Source organism: Acomys russatus, chromosome 19 (assembly GCF_903995435.1).
Source record: "Acomys russatus chromosome 19, mAcoRus1.1, whole genome shotgun sequence".
NCBI classification, from domain to species: Eukaryota; Metazoa; Chordata; class Mammalia; order Rodentia; family Muridae; genus Acomys; species Acomys russatus.
In genome coordinates, this window is record NC_067155.1 from 58333515 (window position 1) to 58355728 (window position 22214).

Consider the following 22214-nt stretch of genomic DNA (forward strand, 5'->3'; position numbering starts at 1 on the left):
CCCAGAGGCCTTGCTAACCACTGTGCCCTGACTTTGGAATGCCAGACTTAGCAGGATTGGGGAATGGGCACCCCTTTCTTTTGTTTTATCGTGGAGAGGTCTCCATGTGTAGCAGAAGCTGGCCTCGAATGGGCAACCTTCTGCCCAGATAGCAGCAGGATCATGGCTGTGCATTTTGGTCTGGGGACCGCCCTCCCATGGTAAAATGGACTCCTCCCCCCTCCCCCAGCTGCAGCCCCTCCTCCCCAGGCGTAGACATGACCTACTCATCTGTGTCTTTTTTGCTCTCTTCAATGAAGGCAATGGACTCAGATCTAAGGCGGTTGGTCACTTCGTATGTTCTCAGGGTGACTCCAAAGATGTCCTCGTGGTACCGGTTGTCATCCTATGGACAGACACAGTCAGGGGATGGATCAAATGGCAGATAAGGGGCTTGGAGAGGGACAGACAGAGCGATACATGGCACAGCATCTACCCAGGCAAAGGCTGAGCTGAAGGTCCTGGGGTATCTTTGGTCTCTAAGGCTACAGGTTAGCAGTACCCTGCCCTTTTGTGCCTTTCTAGGCAAAGAATCTGTGGGGTATTTGGGGTGTATAGGGTGGCCTCCCTGAGGATTCTGAGCACAGAAGAAAGGTGGAAGCTTCTAATTCTCACTCTTGTGTTTCCAACTCACTCCTGAAGCTCAGATCCCAGAAGGCTGAATCCATATGAGATGCCGCAGCCAATTGGTACCAGCAGAGACAGGAGGGGAAAAAGAAAGTAGCTGTGGGGGCTGGGGATGTAGCTCAGTGGTACAGCGCTTCCTCTGCATGAACAAGACCCTGGGTTTTGATTCCAGCACAGGAGGGGGAAAATAGGGTTGGAGAGGGGGCAGGTTTAGAAGCCCCGTGGCAGGTGTGTGTGTGTGTGTGTGTGTGTGTGTGTGTGTGTGTGTGTGTTTGTCAGTTAAGAAGAATATTATTTAAGAGTGACATTTTGTGTGTGTGTGTGTGTGTGTGTGTGTGTGTGTGTGTTTGGGAAGAGAGATTCCTTTCAATGCTGATGAGGGCAGTGGCCAGGAGCTTGGCTTGCCTAGCAGGGCTCATGGTGTACTCAGTTCTAGCACCCTGCTCCTGCAGCAAGGCCCATGGTGTACTCAGTTCTCACACTCTGCTCCTGTGGCAAGGCCCATGTACTCAGTTGCAAGGGTAGAAAGAGCTCCCTGAATTATGATACAGGTTGGATGAGAGGGAAACTTCTAGATGCTGGCTGCCAGCTGTCACTCACCCTCAGTCTGCTGAGGAACACACCAGCGTCCTCCTCCGACAATTTCCCTTGCTGGGTCATTATGCGCTGGATAGCTTTGAGGACGTCAGCGGCCATGGTAACATCCCCACAGACGTAAATATGGCCTCCTTGCTCCTTCAGGGCACGGTACACAGACTCAGCCAGCTGCTCCTGCAGCACATCCTGTACGTATTTCTACAGAGGAGGAAGATGGTGAGAGAGGGCACCCCCTCTGTGAGAGACTCCAGCGCAGCCTCCGCCCCCCCAGGAACCAGAGTGTGATGCAGTGGGGCTTGTGGGTAGGGAGAGATACTTTGTGAGCTAGCCTCAGGGAAATGGGACAAGGGGACCAGAAAGAGTGAAAGAGGGAACCAAACCATGATGTGGAGTGAGCTGACTCCAGCCTCGGGTAGCTGGGGCTTGGCTGCTGAGCACCCTCTGCTAGGGAGCCAGGGCAGTGCTCCCTAGATCATCTGGGAGGGAGGAGGAGGGGGCAGAGAACACCACTCCAGCATGTAAGGTTCATTTTGACTATCAACTTGATAAAACCTAGAGTCACCCAGGAGACAAACCTCTGTGAGGGAGTCTCTGGACTGGGGTAGTGGGGGTGGGCAAACCCACCCTGAATAGGGGTGGCCCTATTCCAAAGGCTGGGTGGGGTTCTTGAGTGTATAAAAGGAGAAAGCATGCAGAGTGAGTGCCAGCATTCATCTCTCTCCACCTTCCGACTGCAGTTGCACCCATGACTGGTCTGGTTCGGGTTCTGCCGCCATGCCCTCCTCACCACAACAGACAGACAGACCTTAGCCTGTACTCCCTAACTGTGAGTCCAGATAAAACCTTTCTGATGTAAGTTGCTTTTGCCAAGTGTTTTTATTATGGCCGAAGTTACTTTCTCCTTTCCCCAAGGGGTGGTGGTCACCATTGGGTCAGAGAATAGGCAGGGCAGGAAAGCCAGGCATGGGGCAAGGTAAGGGGCTGCCAAGCTCTGTGGCCAACCTTAGCTCTCCAAACAAGCTGGCTATTACAGCCATGATGAAAGTGAGGGGCAAGCTAGAGCCTGGCGAGGTGGCCACAGAGGCACTGCATTGCAGAGTTACTTAAAGGCCCAGAAACTCCTCCTGTGTGAGGCTGGTGTTCAGTCGGTAGATTCCACTGATGACCACCCAACCAGGCATCAACCAGCCACTCTCTACGTCCTCTCATGGTCCCTTCTCCTCATGTCATAGGTCCTAGTGTGGTCCCTGGGATCTCTAACCTGCCCCCTAAGCCAGCAGTCAGAGCTCCAGTCCCGTGGCCTATGTCTATTCTGATTGGCGCTCTCTCCCATGGGCTGTAAAATAAAAAGAGGTTGAGCTTCTTAACTTTTAATTTTAACTAACTAACTAATTATTTTTGAAACTGGTATTATTGTGTGGCTCAGGCTGGCCCTGAACTCACAATTTTGCTGCCTTAGCCTCCCAAGTGCTGGGATTCTAGGTATGGGCTACCATGCTCAGCTGGGCCCTATTTAAAAGTTGCATTTTTGTTTTTCTTTTTAATAAACACAACACAGAATGTGCCATACAATTCTACAATTGTATCCACCTATACAATTTACCTATAATCCCAGCATCTGGGAGGCAGAGGCAAGAAGTTTACAAATTCTAGGCCCGGTTGGGCTAAAGAGTGAGTTCTAGGTCTAGAGAGATGACTCAGAGGTTAAGAGCATTGGCTGCTCTTCCAGAGGTCCTGAGTTCAAGTCCTAGCAACCACATGGTGGCTCACAACCATCTATGATGAGATCCTGTGCCCTCTTGTGGCCTGCAGGTGCATATACAGGCAGAACACTATATACATAGTAAATAAATAAATCTTAAAAAAAAACAAAAACAAAAAAACAACCAACCAACCAACCAACCAAACAAAAAACAAAAAAAAACCCAAAAACCAACTTTTAAAAAGTGAGTTCTACTTGGGAGGCAGAGGCAGGCAGATTGCTGTGAGTTCGAGGCCAGCCTGGTCTACAAAGTGAGTCCAGGACAGCCAAGGCTAAACAGAGAAAACCTGTCTCACAAAACCAAAAACAAACAAACAAACAAACAGAAAGTGAGTTCTAGGCCAGTCTAAGCTACATAGCAAGATCATATAACACATCTGTTAAGTCTTTTCAAGGGACTTGGTCCTCAACAGGCCTTCTGGGTACATTCAGAAGTGGGGTGTCTTAGTCTCCTTTCTGTTGTTGTGATAAAATACCCTGATGAAAGCAAATTAGGGCAGAGGAGGTTGATTTTTAGCTCAGTTCTATCATTGGGAGGATGTCACAGTGTCACAGTGGTGGGAACATGAAGCAGCTAGTCAGGTGGTCCACTGTCACGGGCAGAGCGGGAGGGCTGCTCTATCCGGGCTTTCATTCAGGCCAGGGTACCGCCCATGAAATTCAAGGTGAGCCCTCCCACTTGATTAACCCAATCCCAGTCCAGCGAGTCCTCCAGCCTCCCTTCCCAGGCGATTCTAGATTGTTCCAAGTGGGCAATAAAAACTGGGAAGGAGGGAGGGAGGAGGTAAGGGAGGGGGAAGAGGAGTTGACATGCGCAAGCTTATTTATTCATGCTCGCACTCTGTGCCGGGTGTGGGCTGGGTTACCTTTGGCCTGTCAGGTTCTCGGGAGTAGGCAGTGTACAGCTCTCTGAAGACGCCTTTGTTCTTGGCCTGCAGGGTCTCCTCTCTGTAGATATGATCTATCTTGGATTGTCGACACCCGAAGACCAGGACCATGGGGCAGGGATGCATTCCTGGGGACCAAGAAGACTCCGTATCACAGATGGCTCTGATGCCCACATGGGCAGTGGTTGAGCTACAGGAACTGGGGTGCAGGGGCATCCGGGCACAGCGTGCAGAGGAAAGCTCACATGCATGGGGCAGATAGTTAAACACACAGGGGCACCCACACATTTGCATCCATGCGCATGGACAAGCACAGTCTTTGGGGAACAGGGGTCGTTCATGAGACATTCCTTCCCTGGTTTCACTCCATTCATTCGCTCAGCCCTGACTCCTTAGCAGCCGCTGTTGGAAAATTCTCAGAGCTCAGACTGGAGCCCCATGGCCTGGGTCTGATCCCGGCTCTGTATGACCTCAGCAAGCCTTCTCAGGGCCTCAGTTTTCCCATTTGAGGGAAGCACAGCTATCCCTCAGGATGCAAGAAAAAGGATGATTCCAGGTTTTCCCAGGTATGAAAACCTCATGTAAAATAGCATAGCATTTTCTTTATTTTTTTGGTTTTTTCAAGAGAGAGTTTCTCTGTGTAGCCGTGGCTGTCCTGGAACTCACTCTGTAGACCAGGCTGGCCTTGAACTCACAGTGATCTGCCTGCCTCTGCCTCCCAAGTGCTGGGATTAAAGGCCACCAAGGCCTGGCTGAAGCATAGCATTTTCTAGAACGCCTATACATCGTCCTTTGTACCTTCAGTTACAACTCCACTTATAAAAATGATGTAAACTCTCTAAAATAATTGTTTATAAGTCTATAGGTGTTCAATATTGACTATATTTTTCTTGTTTGGTGTGCAATGGGCCAATGGTAACACTGCCAACGACCTCTTGGGGTCTGTTCTGTCAGAAGCATATCTGTATGGGCCATTTTTATTTTTCTATCTATCTATCTATCTATCTACCTATCATCTATCTATCTATCTATCTATCTATTTTTCTATCCACCCATCCATCCATCTACATATCTACCTACATTAATACTTGCTGGCCCAGAACTGTGCTGACCAAGCTGACCCGAAGTCCCAGGGATTCATCTGCCTCCGAGTCTTTAATGATACGCACTAGCACACCTGGTCTGGGTTTTAAATTTGGATTTGTGTTGTCCTTCTGTCCTGTCCTATTTGACTCCTTGTTTGTTTAATCAGTCTGCAACTGGGAATCTTTTCTCCCCTTCTCCCAAAGCAAGCCTGTTCTTGGGATGGCCATGAGGTAGCCACACACACAAATCCACTTGACAAGGACGAGTGCTTTGGGCTTTTAGACCAAGTCTCCAGTCAAAGAGCTGTCCTCTGAGGATGAGATTTCAGGTCCCTGAGACAGGCCATGTAGCAGGTCTGTTTGGGTGGGCCGTTCAAACGGCACTGCTGTGACCACATCAGTGTGGGAGCCCCTCTTCTCCACTCCCCAGGCAGTGAAGTGGAGCTGGGGCCCTACATTTTTCTCTGGGTCAGAGGTCAGTGGCCCCTGGACTGCATGTACCTTTATGTTGAATGTCAAATTGTCGCTGTTGCCAGAAGCTTCGGAAGGGTGCAATGCCCGTGCCTGGGCCAACCAGGATGCAAGGGACCTGGGGATTTCGAGGCAGGTGGAAGCTAGGGGCACTGGACAAAGAAGAAACAGAAGCTTTGCTGCGTGGCACTCCAACACCAATGACCGACCCCAGGGTAGCCCAGGTAGCCGTCTTAGAGAGGCTAGTGGGACCATGGGCCCTCTTTTAGAGTGGGAATTCTTTTCTCTGAGCTAACTGGGACTGTCCATGTGTTCTGGCTCTGGGGATGGGCACCGTTTTGTTGGGGAGCTATTATATGCATGGTGGGAGTTCAAGTGTCACCCTGGCCCTGGGTTCCTACCAGCTTGATGTCAGGAGTAACTCCATGATTAATGACGATCCAAGCTGTCTTTGGACATTATCCAATGACCCCAGGGTGGTAGGAATAGGGTGAAAAATCACCATGGGTTGAAGTTTAACTTATAAAATTCATATTATATATACATATATGTATATATGAAAACATACACATTTATAAAATTTCATATATATACACATGTGTATGTATGCGCACATGCATGCATGTGTGTATGTGTACATGTGGACATTGGAGGTCAACAGGTCAACACTGGATGTCTTTCTATTGCTTTCCACTTTGTTTTTTTAAATATTAATTAAATATTTATTATTACTGTGTATACAGTGCTCTGCCTGCATGTACACGTGCAGGCCAGAAGAGGGCATCAGATCACATTATAGATGGCTGTGAGCCACCATGCGGTTGCTGGGAATTGAACTCAGGACCTCTGGAAGAGCAGTCAGTGCTCTTAACCTGTGAGCCATCTCTCCAGCCCCTTCCACTTTGTTTTTGGAGCCAGGGCTTTTCACCGAACCAGGAGCTCACCGATTCATCCTCGGCTAGCTGTCACTAAGCTCTGCAGACCCATCCGTCACTGCCTCCCCAACCCAGCACCGGGGTTACAGACATGTGTCAGCCTGGCTGCTTTTAAGTGGGCACTGGGAATTCCTCAGGCTGGTCCTTCATACACTCCAGTGCATGGCTGATGGGAGATGGCCACACACCTGTCCTCACGGGCCACTCACCCTCTCACGAAGCAGGGGACTACATCGTCAGCCTGTATTCGGTTGAGCCAGGAGGAGCACACACCGTGGTGAACCGGTCCTTCCCCATCTGATGGAATGAGCAGGTGGTCCATCTCATTATGGCATGTATCTTTTCACTTTTCCCCCATCCTCCCCCGCTAAGGGAGGCATCTCCCAGCTCAATACCAAGTGCTGTTGCCTTGGATCTGGATCTCTGCCTCTGAAGAGGAAGTGGGGCTCGCACGACTGGAGTGAGCTAAGGTTGGCACGTGCTCAGGGTTTGGATTGGTCTGGTTGTGAATACTCAGACCCTGCCCGCTCGAGGGCCGGGGTCAAGGTGCTCTGAATGGGTCTCCGAGCCTCGAGGCTCATTTCAATTACTTGACCGCAAGAGAGCTTGTGTAATTGAGCTCCAGCTAGGCCTGTTTGATACCCCTGCGAGCGCTACACAGCACGGAAGACAGGGTGGGGGGAGGCCTGTTCTAGGTGCCACTTTGGAGTCTGAGAGGACAGTGTGATTCAGAGAGGGTTCAGCTTCCCAAACACAAACCTTGTTTATTTCTTTCCCTCCCTCCCTCCCTCCCTCCCTCCCTCCCTCCCTCCCTCCCTTCTTTCTTTTTCTTTTCTTTTTGAGACAGGGTTTCTGTGTAGCCTTGGCTATCCTAGACTCCCTTTCTAGACCAGGCTGGCCCGGAACTCACAGAGATCCACCTGCTTCTGCCTCCCGAGTGCTGGGGATTACAGGCGTGCGCCACCACCTCACCTAGCTACCTTGCCTACGTCTCACCACCTATTTCTAACCACACTCAGGGTTAGCTCACCCATGGGGACACACTCATCCTGCTGTGTTTCTTTTGCTCTAGTCCCTGGGCTTGGCTGGGAGTGTCTTGCAAGACTTTGGATTTGTTCCACAGGCAGTTGAAGGGGGGGGGAGAGAGAGAGAGACCTCCAGACACCTCGGAGGAAAATGCAGACCCAAGGGTCTCCCAGCACACACTTCCCCGCACACGCGCGTACCTCGGGTGTGGTAGGAGACGACGGCCACAGTGAGGTGCACCTCGTCGGGGTACATGTCTGGAGAGGAGCTGATGGAATAGTAACGAGGCTGCAGCAGTGACAGCTGAGTGAGGAGAAGTGTGGCGGGCATCTGGACGGACGGGAACTCCTCCAGCACCTCCACCATTGTGGGGTTCTTACCCCACTTCCACTCCTCGTATTCCTGCAGCCCCTGTGGCAAGAGAGAACAGAGAGGGGCTGGAGTTCAGGCCCTGGATTTCCTGTGAGGCTTGGAGGAGGGCCAGGGAAAAGGTGAACTGACCGGAGGGCATTCGGTACCTAAAGTGGGGCCACGTGGCTCCGGCTTTGAAACAGATGGACTGTTTTTTTGTTGTTTGTTTGTTTTGTTTTTTTGTTTTTTTTTTTTGAGACAGGGTTTCTCTGTGTAGCCCTGGCTGTCCTAGACTCACTCTGTAGACCAGGCTGGCCTCGAACTCACAGCGACCCTTTAGCCGCTGCCTCCCGAGTGCTGGGATTAAAGGCGTGCACCACCACCACCCGGCAACAGATGGACTTTTTTTTTTTCTTTAAAATTTTTTAAATAATTAATTAATTTATTTATTCAGGTTACATCTCAATTGTTTTCCCCTCACTTGTATCCATCCGTTCCTCCTTCCCTCCCACTTTCACCCTATTCCCCTTCCCTAGGTCTATGACTGAGGGGGACCTCCTCCCCTACTATATGGTCATAGGCTATCTATCAAGTCTCATCTTGGTAGCCTGCTTATCCTTTCTCTGAGTGCCACCAGGCCTCCCCACCACGGGCAAGTGGTCAACTATGGGACACCAGAGTTCATGTCTGAGTCAGTCCCCACTCTCCACATAACTGTGGAGAATGTCCTGTCCATTGGCTAGATCTGAGTAGGGGTTCAGTGTTTACTGTATGCATTGTCCTTGGTTGAACAGATGGACTTTTAATGGTTGTGGTTTGAGTGTGAACAGTCCCACACAGGCTTGTGTGTTTGGACACTTGGTTCTCAGTGGGTGGGGCAGTTTGGGGAGGCTGTGGAGTCTTCAGAAGGAGGAGCCTAGCTGGAGGAAGTGTCATGAGGGGGCAGAACATCAAGTTTTATAGTTAGTCCCGCTTCCTGATCACGCTTTGCTTCCTGACTGCAGATGCAATGTGACCAGCTACCTCACTGTGACTGCTGCATGCTCACTGTGACCCAGCATGATGGCTGCATCCTGTCAGCTGTAAGCCCAAGAAAAACCTTTCTCACCTTATGTTGCCTCTCATTGGGCATTTGGTTACAGAGATGCCTGTAGACGTTCTGAAAGTACCCAACGCTCTTTAATTGGCCCAATAGAATTCTCTCTTGCATACTCGGGAGGTTCGTGACAGGGACACCAGCATTATCTGGTGTCTAGGGAGGAGCTACTGTGCATAGATGGTGCCAGCTACAAGCTCTAATATGGCAGAAGGGGAGAAGAAGTTTTCCTGGTTTATTTGTTTTATTTTTTGTTTTTTGAGACAAGGTTTCTCTGTGTAGCCTTGGCTGTCCTGGACCAAGCTGGCCTGGAACTCACAGTGATCCACCTGCCTCTGCCTCCTGAGTGCTGGGGTTAAAGGTGTGTGCCACCACCACCCAGCCCTGGTTTATTTTTATAAACAATGTTGATCCAATCTATGAATGCATAGCCCTTGATTCAATTGCTTTGTAGAAGACCCCCCATTCCTTCCCTCATTTTCCTCTTTCTTCCTTCCCCTCTTCTTCCTTTGCCTCCCTCCTGTCTCTGTTCCCCCCACCCTCAACTGCTGCTGCTGCTCCTTCTTCCTCCTCTTCTTCCTTTCTTTTTCTTTTTTGAGACAGGGTCTCTCTGTGTAGCCTTGGCTGTCCTGGACTCACTTTGTAGACCAGGCTGGCCTTGAACTCACAGCGATCTGCCTGCTTCTGCCTTCCGAGTGCTGGGATTAAAGGTGTGCACCACCACTGCCCGGCTTTTTTTCTTTTTCTTTCTTTCTTTCTTTCTTTCTTTCTTTCTTTTCTTTTTTTTTTTTGCTTTTTTGAGACAGGGTTTCTCTGTGTAACAGCTCTGGATGTCCTGTCCTAGAACTCACTCTGTAGAGTAGGCTGGCCTCGAACTCAGCAATCTGTCTCCCTCTGTCTCCCAACTGCTGGGATTAAAGGCGTGCACCCCAACTGCCCAGCTCTCTGTCCCCTTCTATAGTACCAGTTCTAGTAATCAAATTGAGAGCCTTGCACACACTCTACCCTCCAACCATCATGCTGTACTCCCAGCCCTGCCCCTGCCCCTTAATGTCAGCCCCTTGTTAAATGACAATCTAACTGAGGGAGTTTAATTTTGACGTGAGGACTCCAGGGGCCATAGACACCCTACAACAGCTGTTTATCCTCATCCGGTTTCTCAGAGGAGGGCGCTGAGACTCAAGAGTCCTGGTAAGCCGGGACTAGGCTTTACATCTGACCTGGGGAGGCCAACCTTTAGCCAGCCCACCAATTCCTGACTGTCACACGCTTTGTGTGGCCTGCAAGGTAAGAATAGTTTTTACATTAAAAAATACTTTAAATTATTTATGTATATGTTTCTACATCTGTGTTGTCTGTGTGTGTGTGTGTGTGTGTGTGTGTGTGTGTGTGTGTGTGTGTTGTGTCTGTGTATCTGTGTGTGAGTGCAGGTCCTGTTGGAGGCCAGAAGAGGGCGCCAGACTCCCTAGAGTTAGAATTACAGCCTGTTGAGAGTTACAGGTTGGAATTACAGGTAGTGAGTCACCTGATGTGACTGCTGAGCACTGAACTCCAGTCTTTTTGAGAACAGCAAGTTCTCCTAACTCCTGAGCCATCTCTCCAGCCCTGATAACGATGCTTTTAAAGGTATCTATCATCAACACTGCCTCACTGGCCTCCAGGAGCTGGAGACTCACTTTCTCTTGCTGCTTGTCTGAATCCCCAACAAGAATAGACCCAAAAGGAAGGTGGGTTGGTTTTGGTTTATAAATCATGGAGATGCAGCCAATCATGGTGGACAAGTGGCTGCAGCAGCATCAGGTGGCCCTCCCATTGCACATGCGTGCAGCAGGAACGAAGCAGGGAATAGCCTGGGATGTGTGGCTGGGCTTTAAGACCTCAAGGCCCACCCCTAATGATTCACTTCTTCCAAGGAGGCCCTGCCCATCACGAGCTCCATGACCTTCTCAGACAGCGCCACCAGTGGGGGCCAAGTGCAGGAGTGGGGGGCCCTGCACATTCAAATTTTTATTTTTATTATTTTAATTATGTATAGGTGTGTATATGTGTGTGTGTCTACATGCGAGTATGTGCACTTGAGTGCAGGTGCCAGCAGAGGCCAAATCCCCTGGGGCTGGAGTTAACAGATAGTTATGAGCCATCTGATGTGGGTGCTGGGAACCAAACTTGGGTCCTGTGGAAGAGCAGCAAGTTTTCTAAACTGCTGAACAAACCCTCTAGCCCACAATTCATATTCAAAACACAACAGAGATCTCACAAGCAAGAGCCTCCAGTGGAGGACTCAGAATGGGGGCATTCACGTAAAACTGACCTCCCAGGGACCAGGGACCGCTACCTCGATTCTTCAGGATGCTCAAGGCCATGCCACATGTCAAGGTAACCCCTTCTAGAGAACTATGACTTTGGCTCCAGAACCCCACAAGGACCTTGGCCATTTTTCAGAAATCACAGTGCAAGCTGGGACACTTTCATCTGACCTCTCTCTCTTCTTCTCTGGGGTCAGCTTTGTTTTGCAGTCTCCCAGCCCCCTCTGGCGGCCCCCTCTCCAGATGTTTTGGACAAAGACGGTAACAACAACCACAACAACAACAATCATCATCATCACCACCATCATCATCATCACCACGTCACTCATTTTTCTTGTCTTGGAGACTCTGTGCTTTTAAGAAGAAATGGACTTTATATGAAATTCTCTCTCAACGAATACTATGAAAAAAAAATGTTCCTTTTTGGTACTCACCCCCCACCCCATTAACCACAAGTTTCTAGTCTAAATTATGCATACTCTAAAAGTTATAAAATCGCACTAAGCTCAGGCTGCAGTGCCGGCCGCCCGTTCTACCATGCCATCTGTCTCCGGCTCCCCACTTCAGAGTCCTACATACCTTCTGGTGTTTATTTTCACATTTCTTGATAATATGCACTTGCTAATGAGCCTTTCCCTTGCTACTCACCACCCAGGCCCCGTTCTTGGATAGCAAAAGAAACTGCCTCTGCTAGGTCTTGCTTCCTGGGGAGGAGACCCCATGGCATCCCCCAACCCCAATTTGGGAAAGGGTATGTTGGGTGGTCCATTGCAGTAGGTGTCATTATTTTAAATAATATTTGTTTTTAAAATTCAGGTTTATTTATTTTATGTGTATGACTGTTTTGACTGAGTGCATGTGTGTTCACCGTGAGTTTGCCCCGTGATTCCAGGGGTCAAATTCCAGGGGTCAAATGAGATTGCCTGACCTCCTGAAACCGGAGTTGTGAGCCGCCATGTGGGTTCTGGGAAGAAAACCTTGGTCCTCTGGTCCCCCTGCAAGAGCAGCCAGTGCTTTAAACTGCTGAGTCATCTCTTCAGCCTACAGCCTTTATTTATTTATTTTTTTTGGGCACAGGTGTGTGTGTGTGTGTGTGTGTGTGTGTGTGTGTGTGTGTGTGTGTGTGCGCATGCGCGTGCAAGTGGAAGTTAGAGGAAAATGTTCAGGCGTAGGTGGGTCCCGAGGTACTGAATTGACATCAGGTATGCTTACACACTGAGCTATGTTGCCAGTCCTATCTTTTTTAAAGACAGTGTCTCATGCTTTCCAGGCTGGCATCGAATTCTCTAACTTTGAACTCCTGATCCATCCTCCTGCCATGTGCTGGGATATCAGGCATGTATCACCAAATCTAGTTTATGTGATGCTGGGGATCGAACCCAGGGCTTCCTGTGTGCTAGGCAAAAGCTGTACCCACTGAGGCACATCCCCAGGCTTTGATGCCTTACTGAGCAAGGCTGCATAGGAGCTTGGGGCGGGCACCTTTAAACCCACTATGAGGATCTCTGCTTCCCTTTCTTCCATGTATGGATTAAGGTGGTACTGACAAGCGCTCAAAATCGCAAAGGAAGGTGGTAAGAGTTACAGCAACGTCCGTGGTAGCCAGAGCCTACTGGGTTTCAAGAGGGGCCACTCTCCATTTGCGGAGAGATGGGACGAGCCAATATGGCGGCCATATGCAAATGAGGACATGCTTCCACCCCTCCTGCCCCGTTCTCCGCCCCTTCTCTGCTCAAGACTGCCACCTGCTGCTAACAGTTGGAAGAGCAGTTTCATCGCTTCTCAAAGCCCAGGCCCTGCAGGGCTCCCAAGACCCACCTTGCTGAGAACCAGCAGCCGCTGCTTCTCTTTCTCACTGGTGGCCAGGGAGGCGAACTGCTGCAGCTGCAGGGGCGTTGGCGGCGTGGTGATGTCCAGGTAGTACTTGAAGGCCTGGAAAATGGTGCAGGGTGGGAGGCGAGGTTCATCCTTCCAATTACTGATGATACCTGGGGAAGCACAGTGGGGATGATCTGGTCACTTGGTCCTCACCACTGTCATCTCTCCAAGCGTGGAAAAGGAAGCACAGAGAGGTTAAGGAATCTGTCCAAGACCACACAGCTTTCAAGTGTGATGGCAGGCATCCTGACCTCACACACACCTTGCTCTAACTTGGCTGTGCCCCCGCCTTTCCCTGTCCAAGGCTTCTGCATTTAGTGCACATGACAGAGGGACGGAGGCAATGAAGAGAGAAAGCAAGCTCATCTGTACTGAACTGTACAGGCACTTTTCCTTTTCATTATCCCTAAACAGTATGGTGTAGCGACTATACAGCATTACATTACAGGGGGTTAGCCTTCTAGAGAGGGGTTTAAAGTAAAAGGAAGATGTGCATAGGTGGTATGTAAATACAATGACATGCATAAGTGTTGTGTAAACACGCCTTTTCTATAAGGAACTTGGGCATGTATAGATTCCGAGGTCATCTAGGGGTCCAGGAACCCTTCCTCCACAGAGGAAAGCCTATTCTGCCTCTGTGTCCCTTCCAAACACGAGCCCCTGCCCCATCATCAGCTCAAGACATGACGGTAATTCTGGTCTAACACAGATACTATGTGGGGTTGGATTCACTAAGAGGGGCGTGTCTCTCCTCATAGTGGCTCCTTCCAGGAGCATTTGCAGGAAGGCCCTTACAGATGGATGGCATGCCATTTTTACGTTCTAGTTTGCTCCTCTATACAGGTGACAGTCATGGCGTCACAGGCTGTCAGGCACAGCCACCACCAGCTCCTTGTCCTGGAGCCCGCCCATATCTATGAGGGGAAGGTGAAGCTCGAAGACTCATTGGCTTTGACTGGGCGGGGGGTGGGGTGGGGGCGGGGAAGGGCAAGAGGAAAAGGAGGAAGAAAGGAAGGGAAGGAGGGAGGGAGATAGAAAAAGAACAGAAGCAAGGAGGGAAAGTAGGGAGGGAGGAAGAGAAGGAAGGAAACAGAAAGACAGAAGGAGGAAAAGAGGCTACTGCTGACATGTCCATTGGCTGGAGTGAGGTAGGAAGCCCTCATGGACAAACGAGGCCGGCCATGCCCTGTCAGCTGCTCTGCTCAGCTGGGGTTGAGGCCCTCCCAGCCCTTCTAGCAGATGCAGTGAGGAGCCTCACCCAGAGCCGTGTTCCTTTCCTCCAGCATCTCCACCTTCACCATGTGGTTGGTGGGTGGCGCATCCTCCAGTCGCTCAATGAGGGCATTCACGAGACCATCGTGGTTGCCCGGGAAGACGCCCAGATGATCCCCTGGCTGGTACTGCAGCTCCTGATTCCCATTAGTGTGGAGACGCACGAAGATGGTTGATCGGCTGCAGGGAACAAGGGGGATCATGGGACAGAGACCACCACCCTGTCCTTACGTTGTCCCCTGGCCTGCCTCTGTTGGTTGCAGAGCTCCTCCTTCCATGCTCCCAGGCTCTGGTCTGGTGAGGTGCATGCCGAACACTCACCCCATAGCTTTTGCCAAGCTTGCCAGTTGGTTCTCCATCGCAGAGCCAACAGCCAGGTCCTGGGCCAGGGGCATCACATGTGTGATGACTCACCTCTATCTCAGCGCTCTTCTTGGATCCAGCCTCCGAGCTCTCATGGTCTCTCTGGTGTTCCCAGTTCAGTTTCCCATGCTGGTCCCTTCTCACCCCCCAAGCTCTGAGCCCTGCCATTTTGTCTGTCCCCCTTATATTCCTGCTTCTGCCTTACTTTCTACCACTACAGTATAATATGAACACTGCGACACACTCCACCTTGGCTTTGTCTTTACCCCCACCACAATAGTGGTTGACACAGAGTACGCCCTGAGACCTTGCTGATTGAAGGGATTTCAGGCTTCCAAGGTTAACTATTTGCTAGCTATGCCCTTATTATCCATCAGTGGTCTCTCAGGAACCAGCAGCTCACTGGAGCCACAGGCAGGATGTCTCCAATTTATGAAGTTCTAGTTCTTACAGAATTCTAAGAATTCTCTCTTATTTTTTTTAAATGTGTGTGTGCACATGCACTTGTGCATGTTGTGTGTATGTGTGCACATGTATGGTGGTAGCAATGGCATGTGCTTGCCACGGACATGTGTGGAGGTCAGAGGACAACTTGAGGGACTTGGTTCTCTCCTCCTGCTCTTCTGGTCTCAGGGACTGAACTCAGGTTGTCAGGCTTGGCAGCAAGCGCCTTTTACCCCCGAGCCCTCTTGCTGGCCCTCTACTCTCTTTTGCAAGAAGGTTCTATATTGTAGTATAGGAAAGAGCTGGCCAGAGGCTCAGGGTCTCTCGTGCGTAGATGCATCAGTGTGTGAGAGTGAAGGGCTTTGGGAAGAAGAAATCTGTGCACCTGCTCACACCTTCTGCATGGGTTTGTGCGTTTCAAGTTCAGGAGGACCGCATTAACCAGCTGCTTCAAGAACACACTCTTGGGGCTAGAGAGATGGCTCAGCGGTTAAGAGCACCGGTTGCTCTTGTAGAGGACCCAGGTTCAATTCCCAGCACCCACATGGTGGCTCACAATCACCTGTAACTCCTGTTCCAAGGGAATAGGATTCCCTCTTCTGGGTGCTGCATCCATGGCACACAGATACACACACTCAGGCAAAACATCTACACACACAGAATAAAATGGAACTTTAAAAAACCCAAAAGAGGGCTGGAGAGATGGCTCAGTGGTTAAGAGCGCCGCCTGCTCTTTCAAAGGCCCTAAGTTCAATTCCCAGCAATCACATGGTGGCTCATAAACATCTGTAATGTGATCTGATGCCCTCTTCTGGCCTGCAGGTGTACATGCAGGCAGAGCACTGTATACATAATAATTAATAAATCTTTTTAAAAAAAATTTAAAACCCCAAAAGAATGAATTCTTGGGGCTGGGAAGATGCCTTAGTGGTTAAGAGCACTTGTTGCTCTTGCAAAGGACCTAGGTTTGGTTCCCAGTACCCACACGGTGGGTCACGACCATCTCTTTCTCAGTGAAGGGGATCTGATGCCCAGTTCTGGCCTCCTCCAGTGCCAGGCATGTGAGTGATGCACGGACGTACATGCAGGTTAAACACTCATATGCCAGCCAAAACTACAGACAGAAACCCTGTCTCAAAACACCAAAAAGCCAAAACTAAGACAACAACAACACCACAACCCATATGCATGAATATATCCTATTGTTTTTTTTTTTTTACAAAAATGAATTTTGGGCCAGGCATAATGGTGCACACTTTGATTCCAGCACTCAGGAGACAAAGGCAGGTGAATCTCTGTGAGTTGGAGTCCAGACTGGTCTACAGAGTGAGTTGTCGGACAGCCAGGGCAACATAGTGACACCCTGTCTTAAAGAAGAAAAAAAAAAATTGAATTTTTGCTGGTTCTGGTGGCAGAAATCTTTATACCTACAGCTACTGAGGAGGCTGAGGCAGGACCACGGCAAGTTCAAGGTTGCCTCCTGAGTCCAAGACCAGGCTGGGCAGGCAAAGCAAAGTGAAAAGAGGACTGGGGCTTCAGCCCCTGACTGTCACGTCTCAGGGAGTCCATATATCCAGGGCTCAACCTGTCCCAGAGGAACTTGTGAGGTGGTTCCCATCTGCCCAAAGGAGTTGTTTCTTGTTACTTCTGGCCGAAGAGACTTACGGACTACCTGAGATCTAACCCTGCCCAGGATGGGGGAGGGTCTAAGTTCGATCCCCAGCACCACCAACAATGAAAACATCACACTAGCAAATACATAAGATACTCAAAGTATGATGATGATGATGATTATTATTATTATTATTATTTGGTTTTTCGAGACAGGGTCTCTTTGTGTAGCCTTGGCTATCCTAGACTCACTTTATAGACCAGGCTGGCCTCAAACTCACAGCGATCTGCCTGCCTCTGCCTCCCAAGTGCTGGGATTAAAGGCGTGCGCCACCACCGCCCGGCCTAAAGTATGATTATTTTAGTCCATTAAAAAGCCTCAGGGCTGGAGCTGCAGAGATGGCTCAGCGGCTAAGAGCAACGGCTGCTCTTCCAAAGGACCCGGGTTCAAGTCTCAGCACCAACATGGTGGCTCTCTGTAACTCTACTGCCAGGGGCTCCTCCGCCCTCTTCTGGCCTCTGAGCACTACATATACATGGTATACAGACATACATGCAGACAAAACACCCAGACATAGAAATAAAAAATCTTAGTATGGGGACTGCAGCTCAGTGGTAAAGTGTTTGCCTAGCCAATGAGAGGCTCTGGATTCAATCCCCAGTGATGATGATGATGATGATGATGATGATGATGATGGATGGGAAAAATAGAGAGAAAGCAAGGGGCCTGGGGAGATGGCTCAACGGCTAAAATGCTTTGCAAATAAGAGTACAAGCTTCACCTCTCCCAAGCCCACTAAGTACAAGGTGGGTGTGGTAGTCTGCTGGCAATTTTAACCTCAGACAGTGGGGACATGGGGTACCTGGAGCTAATTGGCTAGCAAGAGTTTCAGGGGCTTCTGGGTTTGACTGAGAGGGTTTGCCTCAAAGAATAAGGTGGAAAGATTCCCAGTATTAACCTGGGGCTCTCATGTGCATGTAGGCATGGATGCATAATGAGCCTCATACATGTGAACAGGTGTATATATGAAAAGAAGAAAAAAGAATAAAATTGTCTTGGAGCAAATATACTGCATTGCACATCATACCTATGAACCTAGGTAGAGGTTTGATGGTGTCTTGTGGGTTAGTCTGCACCCAGGCCAGTCTATTGTTGGGTGAGTCTGAATACAGAAGAGCCTGCGCCTGGGTGAGCCTGCACCTGGCTGAGTCTGCACCTGGGTGAGCCTGCACCTGGCTGAGTCTGCACCTGGCTGAGTCTGCACCTGGCTGAGCCTGCACCTGGCTGAGTCTGCACCTGGCTGAGCCCTGCACACCTGGCCTGAGCCTGCACCTGGCTGAGCCGCACCTGGCTGAGTCTGCACCTGGCTGAGCCTGCACCTGGCTGAGCCTGCACCTGGCTGAGTCTGCACCTGGCTGAGCCTGCACCTGGCTGAGCCTGCACCTGGCTGAGTCTGCACCTGGCTGAGCCTGCACCTGGCTGAGCCTGCACCTGGCTGAGCCTGCACCTGGCTGAGTCTGCACCTGGGTGAGCCTGCACCTGGCTGAGTCTGCACCTGGCTGAGTCTGCACCTGGCTGAGTCTGCACCTGGCTGAGCCTGCACCTGGCTGAGTCTGTTCCTGGGTGAATCTGCACTCTGAGCTACGGGCTGCTACCTCTCCAGACCTTGCTCTTTCTTTGTTGCCAACTGGTCTCAGTGGAGGGAGAAGCTGGCGTTCCCCACATGTAAATCACACTTGAATAGACCAAGAGTACTTGCTATTTAGGGATGTTTTTGGCACAACCAAGAGCCCCTTTGTGCTATGAATAGCCACCGTTATTAAAAATAGCTAAACTGGCACATATCTCTGTGTGTATGTAGGGTGGGGAGAAATGTGAAGTCATTACTTGATCCCCCGTTTGCAGTACGGTGGGCAACTTGGGAGGCTTAACTGTGTTTCTAGGGTTTGGAACGCTCCTCTCTTCTCCCAAGAGGTTCTTGTCTTCTCTAGGATACTGAGCTTGTCAGTTACAGCATCTCATATGATTGGTTTTTCTCTCTAGCTCACGTCAGCTTTTGGTTCCTGGGAGCAAAGACATCACCATCACGGTTTCCACTGGTGACAGGAAGAGTTTAGCAGAAGCCACCAGCCAGCAGGGGGCGCTGTGAGGCCTCTAATTCAGGAGCCCGCTGCTCAAGCGCTGTTAAGACTGCGAAAGGCTTTCAGATCAATTCCCACTTTCTTTTCGGCATCAGGACTTGTTCCCAACAGGAAGACCAAGACCCCGAACCCGCTGAGCTGGCTGACGTTCAATTGCTTCCCACAAAGCCTATGTTCCTGCCTATGATCGGGCTGTGTAGGAAGGGACAGGGTATGGCCAGCAGGTGCGCAGAGGTGGGTCCAGGTTCTGCGCCTTCAGGGATTTTGTACAAAACGACTTTGCAAGCGACTACCTGGGCATGGCTGGGTGCCTGGGGCACCTGGGTGGACACTCCTCAGTGTTCCACTGTAAAATTCAGTCTCACTGGCCAGCGTGAGCTTCAGCTACAGTAACCCTCAAATCAGCTGCATTTTTCTATGTTCGTTAAGCTTTGGGGTAGGGATAGGGATAGGGATTCCTCCCGCTGGCCCCCTCCCCTTTACTTTTCTTCCTTTCTCCCTTCTTCTGCCGCTTACAGACAGAGGACCTCACATTGTAGCCCAGGCTGGCCTGGAGCTCATTATGTAGCCCAGAAGGGCGTTGAATGTTCACCTCAGCCTCCCAAGTGCTAAGATTATAGGTGTGAGCCACAACCCATATGGTCCACTGAGAAGGAAAGGAGGGAAATTTGGGAAGCAGTAGCCATCCAGGCCTTGTGTTCCTCTCTCCTCACAGTCTGTCTGCACATACAGAAGTGTTATTTCCATGTTCACACACACACACACACACACACACACACACACACACACTCACATGCAGACAGACACGCACACATATGGCAGTGGTTCAGATAGCTTCACAGGTGAGACTACAATGGCCTAACACCACACATCAAATGGGGGAAAAAAATCTAAATAGCTAGTAGAGTGATGAGAGCTATGAGCTAGCTGCCCTCAGCAGGGCCCAGACATCAGTACATGTTCATGAAGCTTTAGGTACTGGGGAGAGAGTGATGGGTGAGGAGGGGAGCAGGGTGTCTTATTCTCACTTAGAAGTCACTTAAAGAGCTTAGACAGGTTAGAGGAGTGAATACGTGGCAGCAATGGGAAGGGTGGCCCAAGGGGGGCATGGGGTAAAGGCGACCTCGCTCTGTGCTCTGATATTTGAACACAACGAGGAGTGAACAGACAAAGAGCCCTGGTCAGGGTGATCAAAGAGAGAGGGAAGGGGAGGAAAAGGAGGGGGAAGGGGAGGGAGAGGGGAGGGGGAGAGAAGAGGGAGGGGGAGGGCAGAGGGAGAGGAGGGAAGAGGGAGGGGCAAGAGGGAGGAAGAGGAGAGGGGAGGGAGAGGGGGAGGGGAGGGGGAGAGAAGAAGGAGGGGGAGAGAGGAGGGGAGAGGGAGGGGGAGGGGAGAGGGAGGGGAGGGAGGGGAGGGGAGAGGGAGGGGAGGGAGGGGAGGGGGAAGAGGGAGGGAGAGGAGAGAGGGGGAGGAAGGGAGGAGACAGGGAGAGTTTGAGAGAGAGAGAGAGAGAGAGAGAGAGAAGAGAGAGCAAAAGTCTAGTGCCGAAAAGGGGACAGATAGCATGTTAGGGAAGGGAAATGTTGCTTTTCTCTTCATCTTTGCTTTATTTTACGTTGGCAATGTCTTTCTATGTTGCCCAGGCTACCTTCAAATTCACTATATAGCCCAGGCTAGCTCTGAATTATATATACTAGGCCAATCAGGCACTCCACAATCCTCTTGCCTCAGACTCCTAAGTGCTAAAATTAAAAGGTATGAGCCACCAGGCCTGACCATGACTGAGGAGTTTGAGCAAGGTGAAGGGTGCATCCCAGGGACCCTCTTCATGACCTGGGCAAAAAGATGTCAGAGGAAACCACTGCAGGCTGCAGAGCCAAGAGCTCATCTGCTCCAACCAACACTGTAAAAAGCTCCCTTGGGTCGCCTTAGCTAAGAAAACACAGGGTTCTCAGACTGGGGACATACTCTGTCGTAAAGTGTGTTTGCCGCACGAGCAGAGGGCCTGAGTTCAGATTCTCATCCGACAGTTAAAAGCTGGGTGAGGTAGTGTGGTGTATAACCCTACACTGTATAACCCCTGGAGGGGAGGGGCCTGGTGCTCATGGTCAGCACTCTAGCTGAACTGATGATGTCCAGGTTCAGTGAGCGCCTATCTAAGAAACCAAGGTTGTGAGCGATGGAGGGGGATTCTGTTTGTCACCTCAGGTCTCTATACATATGCACACACATGTACACACACACACATACACACACATGTACAAACATGTGCACCCTGCACAGGCATAAAAATCTCTCTATTGGGACCCTCTCTGTCCACTGAAAATTCCTTTTGTGCCCTCAAGCCCACTCTTCCCTTTCTAGGCATCCCCTCTTTTTCCTTCTCTGAAGGCCACTGTCCTTAGCAATTAATCTGTCTTTCCTTCCTCTCTCCTCCCTCTCACTCCTGAAGCTTTCTGTTTCTACCCTGCCCACCTGCATCCCATTACAGACCGTTTTTCCTCATTACTGTGCCTGTATCTCTCTCTCTCCCTCTCTCTCTGTCTCTCTGTCTCTGTCTCTCTGTCTCTCTGTCTCTCTCTCCGTCTCCCTCTCCCTCTCTCTCTCTCTCTCTCTCTCTCTCTCTCTCTCTCACACACACACACAATTGTTTCCAGGCAGGATGCTGAGTGGGGTCCCTCTGCATGGGTCACCCTCTAAAGGCCATTTGCTTCATCTTGGGCACACTTTGCTTGTAATTAAGGATCGCTAGTGAGAATGATTTGTGACATCTTGTTTATGATTTCTCAGGACAGAGAGCCACCACTTTGGCCTTGGCCTGAGCAAGTGGGAGAATTATGCTTTCCTACTCAACTACACTTAAAAAAAAAAAAAAACTAAACTCAGGCCGGGCGTGGTGGCGCATGCCTTTAATCCCAGCACTCGGGAGGCAGAGGCAGGCAGATCGCTGTGAGTTCGAGGCCAGTCTGGATTACAAAGCGAGTCTAGGACAGCCAAGACTACAAAGAGAAACCTGTCTCAAAAAACCAAAACCAAAACCAAAACAAAACAAAAAACTAAACTCGATAAGGCATTATCTTTAAAAAACATATTTAGTTATTTTTACTTTACGTGTATGTGTGCAGGCGTTTGTGCACATGTAGGTTTGTGTGCCTCGTGCTTGCCTTGGCCCACAGAGGCCAGAAGAGGGCACCAGATCCCCTGAAACTGGAGAGTTAGGCAGTTGGGAGCCACCATGTGGGCGCTGGCCATTGAACCCAATTCCTTTAGAAGATCATCCAGTGCTCTTAACCACTGGGCTATCGCTCCAGTTCCCAAAGTGGC

At 50.3% G+C, this 22214-nt stretch overlaps 1 protein-coding gene across 1 annotated transcript in view; it reads right to left on the reverse strand.

The window, feature by feature from the left end:
- Positions 1 to 22214, reverse strand: part of Nos1 (nitric oxide synthase 1) — a 114672-nt gene that overhangs the window by 1475 nt on the left and 90983 nt on the right. The window contains exons 21-28 of the mRNA XM_051161628.1: positions 14319 to 14512; positions 13001 to 13170; positions 7630 to 7840; positions 6613 to 6700; positions 5499 to 5620; positions 3892 to 4040; positions 1267 to 1461; positions 267 to 385 (exon numbers count right to left, since the gene is read on the reverse strand). Coding sequence (XP_051017585.1) covers positions 267 to 385; positions 1267 to 1461; positions 3892 to 4040; positions 5499 to 5620; positions 6613 to 6700; positions 7630 to 7840; positions 13001 to 13170; positions 14319 to 14512 — 1248 coding nt within the window. The remainder of the gene's footprint in view (positions 1 to 266; positions 386 to 1266; positions 1462 to 3891; positions 4041 to 5498; positions 5621 to 6612; positions 6701 to 7629; positions 7841 to 13000; positions 13171 to 14318; positions 14513 to 22214) is intronic.